Here is a 10,624-nt window from a genome sequence, read left to right as displayed (position 1 = left end):
ACCTCTACCTGGAATGCCTTTCTCCCAGATCATTGTCTATTGTAAAATAACAAACTACCCCAGAATCTCATGGCTTAAGACAATAAACATCTGTTATCTTGTAGTCGTTTCTGTGGTCAGGAATCAGGTATCACTCAACTGGGTGCCTTTAGCTCAGGGTCTCCTGGCAGGTTACAGTCAAGTTGTGAACAGGAACTGTTGTTCCATCTGAAGACTCAACTGGAGTTGGGATCCATTTCCAAGCCCACCAGAGTGGTTGTTGGCAAGCCTGGCAGTCCCTTGTCACATGGGCTCCTCCACAGGGCTCTCTCACAACATGACAGCCTCCTTCCCCCAGGACAAACAAGCTAGAGAGGGTGTCCAAGCTGGAAGTCAAGGTCTTATTGCAGTGTAATCTCGGAAGTGATATTTTTTAGTCTGCCATCTTCTGTTCTTTAGAAAGGAGTCAGTAAGTCACACTCCAGGGAAGGGTACACAGGGCATGAATAAAGAGGTGGAGGTCACTGGGGGCCATCTTAGAGGCTGCTGGCCACACTCAGATGCCATGCAGCTTGCTCTCTTACTTCCTTCTGGTCCCTGCTCAAATATCATCTTGTCAGGGAGTCTTGCACAAACCACTCGATGTAAAATAGCACGTGCTCCATCCCTTTATCATGCTTTTTCTTCACAGCAGTTATCGCAGCCTAATATATATATACTTTTCTGTTATCTCTTTCCTACCCCCAGTAGTATGTAGGCTTCATGAGAGCCTACATACTTAGTTTTGTTCATTGCACTATCCTCAAGTCCTAAAACAATGCTTGGCACATAGTAGGCACTGGGTAAATGTTTGTCAAATTAATGAATCTGTATCCTTAGGAATGCTTTCGTCCTCAAATCCAGAACTCAACAAACAGTACATATACCATAAAGAATTATGGTATTATTTTTATTTAACAAGGATTACAGAGTTGGGTAGTGCCACACTTAAATCAGTGAATCAGTAACTTCAACAAGAATTCAGATTATTTCTCTTCTTCCACACCACAGTCTGCAGGTTCTTGGCTTTTTCTCAGGCTTGTCACCTCCTGGTCTCAAGGCGGCTATTGTGACTTCAGGCATCAAATTTTCATTGGGCCAGATTCAAAGGCAGGAAGGAAGGGCATAGGCAGGGCACAGGGAGGGGGAATAAATATTCCCTAGAAGTCCTACCATAGACTTCCTCTTATATCTCATTGGTCAAAACTGAGTCATGTGCCTAACCTAGCTTCACGGAGGTAGAAAGTAAAAGTGCAAATGTTGGGAAAGACATGAGCATTTGTGATGTTGAAAAGTAAGGCTTCCATGGAGTTGACAAATGATGACCTGGCCCAATTAACACAGAGAGCAGAGAAATGCAGCAAAGATGACACAAATTAACACTTCAAAAGATAATGATTTGAGAAAGAATTGGGAGAGACTTCGGGAAAATGAATGATGCCTTGAAACTGTTTCTTAAAAATTACCTCTTTAAAGATCATGCTATGAAAGTCAACTATGAAGTACAAGATGCTGTGTTACCAAAATCACAATTTGATAAAAATCAGCCTTTGACATTCTCGGTTTGGCATTGAATTAGTACATAGTTGTTGCCATTTTACTCTAAATGTTGTTACGTAGAAACTCACTTCCATCAGGTTTAGTTATAACATCTTAAGATGCATTCCTAATCAAACTTTCCTACCGCTTGGTATGAAATGCTTGTCAGTACTTCAGAGTCACTGCGTATCCTTTCTCAGGCATGTATATTACCCTTAATGACAAGGACTTTCTGTACATAACATGAGAAAAATGTTTTTAAAGGTGTTCCCTCAACTAATTCTAGTGGATTCTAGGACATACCTTTTCCTAAAGGTAAGACAAGTGACACAATTCCTGGAAGGAAAATTTAAGAGTGCCCAATTGAGGGCACGTGGGGCCCACACATGCTCTGGTTCCTTCTCCCAAGCTCAGAGGAAGCTGCATTGGGTCTTTCCTCATGGGGAGAAGTGAATAAAGGGTTGAGAAAGACGCCAAGAGTGTTAATCTATCAAACTCCCTCCACATGGAAAACATGAAGAGTGAGAATAATTCCCCCCCCCCCCATCAGAACTCACTTTTCTTGTTTTGATTTTTAGTGAGTTTGGGAGAAAAATACTATGTGTGTGTTTCACATGCTGCCTTAAAAAATGGAGTTTTTGTGTTTGTTTTTGATAGTTTCTTAAATGGAGCAAACATCTGTCAGCAGACCCTGTTTCATCTAATGATTCACAGACCTCTGAATCTGGTTAAACATCCCCACTGGCTGGGCACGGAGTAGCTGCTGATCCTCAGGATGTTGGACTTTCTAGCTGAGAACAACCTCTGTGGCCAGGCCATCCTAAGGATTGTTTCCTGTGGCAATGCCATCATTGCTGAACTTTTGAGGCTCTCTGAGTTTATTCCTGCTGTGTTCAGGTTAAAAGACCGCGCTGATCAACAGAAATATGGAGATATCATATTTGATTTCAGCTATTTTAAGGTAACCTTCTCCTATAGCATTTTCACCACTGCCTTTTCTATAAAAGCATGTGTCCTCTGGAGACCATGAGACTGAGAAGTGAAGTCATTCTGGAGAAAGAGTTAAATAGGAGAGATTTTAAATCAAATTTAATACCAGCTAACTAACTTGAACATAATGTAAAGGTATTGTGTGAAGCCCTAACACATTAGAACCAAATTTTTAAAAGATAACTTTGGTATAATATATTTCATATTACAACATGCTCATTGTCATTGCAATTCAAATTCATTTCTTTCTAAGGGATTTTTTTTCTTTTTTTAAAAATATATCTTTATTGATTTCAGAGAGAGGAAGGGAGAGATAGAAACATCACTGATGAGAGAATCATTGATCAGTTGCCTTCTGCACGCCCCCAACTGGGGATCAAGCCCGCAACCCAGGCATGTGCCCTGACCGGGAATCGAACTGCAATCTCCTGGATCCTAGGTCGATGCTCAACCACTGAGCCATGCCCGGCCAAGCTCTTTCTAAGGGATTTTATATCTAGTCTTTATTATTTTCATTACTTTCTATTGCTCTGCTTTCAACTTTTGACATCCCTTTTAAGGCACAAGAACAAATTTGTAAAAGCTGACTTAGAAATTGTTACCCATAAGTATGTTTTTATTGACGTTTCCATAAATGTGTTTTTCTTCTTAGGGTCCAGAATTATGGGAAAGCAAACTGGAAGCTAAGCCAGAGCTACAGGATTTAGATGAAGAATTTCGTGAAAACAACATAGAAATTGTAACCAGATTTTATTTAGCATTTCAGAGTGTGCATAAATATATTGTCGACTTAAACAGGTATTGATTACTTTAGTAATGGCTTTTTCTGATAGTAAATAGTGGAAGGGGAAAGGGACACACTAGAACATGTCGATCTCTCTGAGTTACAGAATTTACTAGATTATACCATGCATAATTGTCTTGTCCTTCCAGTGGCACTAGTCATCTTAAGTATCTTAGTGTTTTATCATAATTTCCTGCCCTTGTGAAGTGTTATAATAATCTTGGTCTATACTAAGTCATATGGCTTTCAATCCTGTGGTTTATGATCATATTCTAGTATCTTATATATGAGAAGTGGGGGGAAAAGGAACATATTTTCATAGCATTGGTAACCAGAGCCTTGCTTTCGATCCCTAACCACACAATATTCTCTTCCTTCGAGCCCTTAAGAACTCATTATTCATTAGCTTTTAAACTATTCCATGTTTGTATTCCGCTACTTCCTAAGACATTTGTAATTCATAAATCGGGACTAGGGAATATTCCTTTAACCTAGAGTGGCCACAACTATCAACCTGTGGCCCTAATCATGGTAAGTTTACACTCATAAACTAGTTGAAGGCCAGAATGCCTAGTATCTTGCCTTACCTTTTAGAAACCTTTACTTTCTTCATCAAAGATGTTAAAGTTTTCATTACCAATGAATAACTTGCTCTGGGGTTTCTTTCTAGATACCTCGATGATCTCAATGAAGGTGTTTACATTCAGCAAACCATAGAAACTGTGCTTCTCAATGAAGATGGAAAACAACTTTTAGTAAGTATAGTACTAATGACCATTTAAAATAGAAATTCAAGAATGTCAAGCTTGGAATCACTGTTTTTCCTATAAGTCTCAAATATATACAGAGTACCCTTCTTTATAGAGAAGAAAAATAAACTGATGATGATCTTCTGACAGGTCTGCATCTGAATTTAGAGCATGGTAGACTTTGAACAGAATTTTAAGAGAATAAAGATTGTGTAGAGTTTCTGAGCTTCCTCAGTGTCATAATCCTCTCTTCTTTATCTTTTTCATCCCAGACATCTAGCCTAGTACCTAGTACATAGTGATCACTTAAGAAATGTTTGTTAAATGAGTGAATGACTTAGAGGTGTTCATAATACTGGGATTCCATTTTGGTATCCCATCAGGCCAACTGAAAGATAATCACTGTGAGTTAAAATGTATTCTGCATAAATTTCCCAAAGCTCAATCTGTACAGAAGGTGAGAACACTTTGGGGGAAACCTGCATTCTCCTTATAATAGAAAGCGTTTAGGAGGAATGGGAGCACAGTGCTCTTTCTAACTGTTATCAACATCACTCCATGAGAAACATCACCCCATGAGAATGTGTTCTCCTGTGAGTTTGGCCATTGTCTCTTTCTCTTCGTAGTGTGAAGCACTGTACCTATATGGAGTTATGCTGCTGGTCATTGACCAAAAGATTGAAGGAGAAGTCAGAGAGAGAATGCTGGTTTCTTACTATCGATACAGGTAACCCAGGGCTGGGGCTGCACATCCCAAAAGCACTGCTATTGGTAAAACGCAGTGTAGATTTCCATACTGCTTTTATTGTGAACAGCAGCAACATGATCTAGAATGAAAAATAAAAGATCCTTTATCTCTTCTGAGCATAATATAGGAATATAACAGTTACTTAATATTTTATATCATGATCATAAATTAGATATCATCTATATACCATAGATTATTAGAGATATATGGATTATCGTGTCCATGATGGTACCTCGGGTTTTGGGTTTGTTTGTATTTTTAAGACAATCTGAATTTTCTTTGCCTTAAAGATAAATTTGGGAATGTAGAAGTCTAATGAATGTTCTTTTTTGGTTGGTTGGTTGGTTTGTTTTTGTTTTTAAGTTTCAAATGTTACTCCTTGGCATCTGTAAGGAAATGAATGAATTTTCTGTTGTCGTTTTTAGGTTAATGACTTTGAAAAGTTATCACAGGGGTCAGGTTGAAAGGGAATTCTCACCCACATATATGTATGAAACAAATACAACACAAGCAACAGCACACATCGTGATCATGTGTTAGGTGTGTCTGTACAGAGCTGTGACTTCAAGAAGTAGTGTCTTAAAAATAGGAGCCACTTCAACCAATTCTAATTCCAGTACCTAGCACACAGGTTTCAATTTGTTGACTTAATGAGTCAAAATCTGGATACAAGATCAGTGTCAGAAATAGTAAAAATTCAGGGAAGAAACAGTCAATAGCAGGAGTTAGGAACTTGGGCTAAAGATATGTAGACTAGAATTAGGACAACCTAATTAGGGCAAGGAGGGAGATCCTCAACAGAGAGATTGTTTGGGGACGTTATATTTTCACAACACCTGGGACTGCTGCCTCCTCAGCAGTAAATTAATCTTCAGCTCCTCAACTATCCTGCTTCCTTTCAGCTTTACAGTGTGGGAGGAGACTCTCCATCCCCATGCATAATTCATTCTCATCAGTGTGACCAGGAGCTGTCTTAACCTCCAAGTTTTTAAAATTGAACTTCCAATGGCCTTGCCTATATTTCCAAAAGTATTTTGTTTCATTCTAAAACAAAAATGAAAAATAACGTAAAGAAGAAGAGAAAAGATTACTTCTGAAGCCCAGTTGTGACAGTCTGGCTTTGTCCCTTTTTACACAACAGCTAATTCATTGGAATGTGAGGATCCATTATTGAAGTGAGACAGAAAAATTGCAAGTCAGAGTTGTGATAAAGGAGATTCCTACATCCAGTAGAGGTCATTTCAAGTCTAAGTTTCTTTGAGTCTCTTTGAGGAATTACTACTCCATACCACCCTGAAAATCACAGATGTTTTGATTAAACCTTTATAGAAAGAGCACCTTACCAAGAAAAAAATAATTAATGTACATCTCACTTTAAATTGTCATAATTTTTTGAATTATTTTTTAATTTATGAAATATTGGTGCAGGTTCACATTCTTTATGCACAATTCTGAAATCCAAAAGGCTATGGAAAATATGTATACACACACACACACACACACACACACACACACACACAGAATAACTCCTTTGGCAGCAAAACCTGATCCAGCCTGAAATCATATGGAGTCAAAACCTAATCAGAACAAATATAAGGGTGTAGATAGTCTTGATTTATCTCACTTGTGTGAATATTCCTAAATTTTACTATAGAAATATTAATGTGTGGTGCCAACTGAGACCCTACTGGAGTATTATATTGTATATGGTCTACATACAATATTACTTTCTTATATTTGAAAAATGCTATATTCTGAAACAAATTCAGACCCAAAGATTTTGGAAAAGGGATTGTGGACCTTGACATAGAACTGTACTTACATACAAGAACATACCTTATAAGTTTGCTGTACTATAACAGGCTTTTGGAAAATATGACTTTGAATCTTAAGGATATAAATTGACCCACGGTCATATCTGAAACTAGATAAAGTCAAGAAATTCTTCTGCTTTGTTGGACTTTTGAGTTTCTGACGTGTGGTTTGTTTGGCCCTTTATTTCCCATTGTGAACGTGACTCAGTGCTGCCCGATCTTCTGCTGATTCAAATATGGACGATATTTGTAAGCTGCTCCGAAGTACAGGTTATTCCAGCCAACCAGGAGCCAAAAGACCGCCGAACTATCCTGAGAGTTATTTCCAGAGAGTGCCTATCAATGAATCCTTCATCAGTATGGTCATTGGTCGACTAAGATCTGACGATATTTACAACCAGGTGGGGATTAAGTCCGTTAAGATCTTAGTCATTTAAAAGACTGATTTCACTGTTCTCCTCAATTATCCCTGCCCTTCCCACTTCCTCAAAGGGGTAAAAGCAGCTAGAAATTATTTAAGACTTTTGAGCTATGCTGTGGGATGATAGTGGAAAGAGGGATATTGATTTGGGCAGAATTAGAGATTTCAGGGAAGAAACGGGATTTGAGCTCTATTTGGAAAGAAGTAGTTATTGAGTGTATGTTATGCGCCTGTCCACGTGCTGGGGATGCATCACTGACAAAGGGAGGCCATGGTCCTTATATATAATGAGCTCATAGCTGAGGAAAGAAGACAGATAAGTAAAGAAACTACAATAAAGCAAGACAAGCCTTATCCTGGGGGAAGCTTGTGTGTCATGGAGCATGTTACAGGGGCAGCAACATTACACCAGATCTCAAGGGGAATGGAAGAGCCCTCCAGGCCAAGAAGGCAGCATGAGCAGAGCTAAAACTCCTGCAGCATTTCAGGGTGTCTCACTTTCCTCCCCAGTATGTGTCTCATTCGCTTACTTATAGGACATCAAAGAAAATTGCCTTTTGACTTCATTGTCCTGAAGAAAACAATATATATTTTTTTCTTATAGACACCTCAAAATCAGGAGTTACCTACAGATTCCAGCTCTCTCTAGTTGTTGCCATTTATTGAGAATTCAGTATGAATCAGAACCATAAGAGATTTTTTCATATATCATTTTTTCTATTCCTCACACTAGTCATGCAAAGTAGGCAGCATAATCCTCATGTTGCTGCTGAGAAAAATAAGGCTTAGAGAGCTTACATCATTTTCACATGGTCACACAATGAGGTAGCAGAACCATAGTTTGACTTCAGGTCTGTATGACTTCAGAACCCATGCTGATTTTTTGTTCCCTGTCCTTAACACTGTGCCTCTTCTGCAGTTCATTTTGTGCATTTCTCAAGGCAGTGTGTTTCCATTTTCTCCTTGCCCCGTGACCTTCATTAACACAGGGGTTATGCTGTGGTTGTGCTGTGTGTCTGCCCCGCTCTTTGCCCTGCCCTCCCTTCTCCCTGGCTGATGGGAGCGGGACAGTTACTTGACCCAAGATGGATCAGATTCCTTCTCCAGGTCATTTGGAATTGGGCCTGAGAAACCGTTTCTAGACACGGGTTTACTCACAACATGCAAAATTTGGAGTTTGGGGCAGCCTCATTCTGCCATGTTAAAGAAGACAGTCTGGAGAGAGAGAAAAGTTGGGCAAACACATCAAGGGGAGAAACGGAAGGTTTTGTGGTTCATAGCTCTGGACCCTTCCTGAGACCTGGCCAGGTTCCCTGTGACATTGCTCTGCTGTCTTGTGTCAGTTTCCTCCCTTTCCGCTTAGTCATCAAGGTGCGAAGTACTGTGTGCAGCCAGATTCCTAAGGCGTGAGCCATGGGCTGGGCCAGCCCAGCACTGGGAAGCAGCAGGAGGACGCCCAGCAAAGCAGATTAGAATGGCGTCTGGGAAACAAATGAGAGTGCTCAAAGAGGCCATTGAATTGGGTGATTGTGAGACTGAGTGACCGTAGGAGATCCCACTGAGATGATGAAGGAGGTCAGGTTTCAGGGAGCCGAGGAACAAGCAGGAAGTGAGAAAATAGCAATAGCGAGCATGGATTCTGTCAGTCCTAAGAGATCGTGATGGGGAGGACACAAAATGGACAACTAGTGGGAAACCTGGGGTTACACCTCTCTTTTTGTAAGGAAAAGGCTTAAAATTGCAGCAGAGTTGAGGGCTGGAAGGGAGAGCATCAGATTGTGGGGTCTGGGATAAGAAGGAAGGCCCTGCTAGCAATGCCGGGAGAATTGTTTCCAGTGTCCAGGATGCTCCGAGGAGACAGACTTTTAGAGACTGGTCTATCCTAGAATTAGGTCGTATATTTGGCACATGTAAGTTCAATTGTTACCAACGGCTGCCTCTTCTGGGCCTCTCTGTGTTGCAGGTCTCGGCGTACCCTTTGCCAGAGCATCGCAGCACGGCCCTGGCAAACCAGGCAGCCATGCTCTACGTCATTCTCTACTTTGAGCCTTCCATCCTTCATGCCCATCAAGCAAAAATGAGAGAAATAGTGGATAAATACTTTCCAGATAATTGGGCAAGTATTACTGTTAGGGGTTTTTTTTACTCTATCATAAGAGAACTGGTTTTTACATTCTTTTGGCCTGTTACCCAGAGGTTACAATGTTGTAAATAGTGAGACATAAAGTTACTTTTAAGTGCATTAAGAATTTTATAAATCATAACATGAATAAATCAGCCAGTAAAAATTTCCTGAACCCATTTGTTTTTTCTCAAATGAATACTCTCAAGGTAAAACCATGTGTTATAGCGTGTCTTGCTTTAGCTACAGAGATTGCAGCCAAGTTACACAAGCCTTCCTTTTATTCTTTTTCTGTTTTATGAATCTAAGCTAGCAGAATTGATCTAATTTGTCATTTTATGGATAGAATTTCACTTTTGTAATAAATTTTCTCTACAAGTTCACATTGATGGGGCTGTGAAGGTCTAGGTTACTGCAGGGATTTGCTTGTAACTTTTTAGTGTTGTTTTACTTAAAAATATTAGCTCTTAAAGGACTAAAGCTGACAACGTATATGAAATGCTTTCTTTGCTCATAGAGGTTTTAACAAAGAACAGTGGTTGAATCATGGTCTCAGGCAGCAGGTTTATTTCATTTCTTACCATTTGTTGAGTCACAAACCATCTGTGATGAGGGACCTGAATGAGGAGCCTTACTTGTGAGAAGAACAGACTGTAGTTAGGAGAGGATGCTTCCTGTCCACGAATGATCGTTCTCATGAGCTAGAGTTAAGCAACCAAGAGGAAAACTCTGATAGTCTGGCTTCATTTGCCTAAGTTTAATAAAGAAGTAATGGCCATGATGCTCCACTCAGGAACACTTTTAATAGTAAGGAAGGTCAAAATCCAATTATAATGTGCTTAATATGCCTAAAAAAGCACCCTGGCACACTGAAAATAAAGCAATAAAAAAAGGTGTGCCAGGCAAATGCCAACCAATGAAACACTAGTGAGAAAATATTAATATTACACCAAGAGAATTTTAAAGAAAAACATTAATAGAGATACAGAGGGATTGTATATAATATTTTAAACAGTAAGTGTAAAACAATGCCATTCTCATAGAATTGAGGGGGGACTTTAATTCGATTTTTTTAATACAAAAAATTATCTTAGCATGTAATGGATTTATTTGTTATTTTAGATAATGAATATTTTAAATTTCCCAGTTTTGATGTGTAATATGATCAATGTCAATAGCTATAATCCACATTTTGAAAAAAAGTTCCTTGGGGCCCTCAGTAACTTTTAAGAGTATAAGGACAAGATGAAAATGTTTGAGAACATTCTCTCAAAGTCAGAGTCTCTGCTTCTTTCCCCTTTCATTTTTCTTCATCCAGGACTGTAACACATAGCAGTTTGAAAGGAAAATCTCAATATATTTATTGTTCTTGAATTAGCACCATTGTCACTTTTGTTTCAAAGTGTTCATAAGGAAGGACACTTGCCTGTATATCTGGA

At 39.2% G+C, this 10,624-nt stretch overlaps 1 protein-coding gene across 2 annotated transcripts in view; it reads left to right on the top strand.

The window, feature by feature from the left end:
* Nucleotides 1–2,193: 2,193 nt before the first annotated feature.
* The window catches only part of WASHC5 (WASH complex subunit 5), a 46,224-nt gene continuing 37,793 nt past the window's right edge, over nucleotides 2,194–10,624 (top strand). For both annotated transcript variants that reach the window (XM_087825485.1, XM_016216064.2), the window contains exons 1-6: nucleotides 2,194–2,518; nucleotides 3,200–3,345; nucleotides 4,002–4,086; nucleotides 4,707–4,807; nucleotides 6,851–7,043; nucleotides 9,027–9,179. In XM_087825485.1, the coding sequence (XP_087681611.1) occupies nucleotides 2,333–2,518; nucleotides 3,200–3,345; nucleotides 4,002–4,086; nucleotides 4,707–4,807; nucleotides 6,851–7,043; nucleotides 9,027–9,179 (864 nt within the window). In that variant the 5' untranslated portion in view covers nucleotides 2,194–2,332. The remainder of the gene's footprint in view (nucleotides 2,519–3,199; nucleotides 3,346–4,001; nucleotides 4,087–4,706; nucleotides 4,808–6,850; nucleotides 7,044–9,026; nucleotides 9,180–10,624) is intronic.

Source organism: Miniopterus natalensis, chromosome 16 (assembly GCF_054644295.1).
Source record: "Miniopterus natalensis isolate mMinNat1 chromosome 16, mMinNat1.hap1, whole genome shotgun sequence".
Lineage (NCBI taxonomy): Eukaryota > Metazoa > Chordata > Mammalia > Chiroptera > Miniopteridae > Miniopterus > Miniopterus natalensis.
The sequence above is the reverse complement of the archived record's forward strand: the minus strand, read 5'-3'. Positions and strand labels throughout refer to the sequence as shown.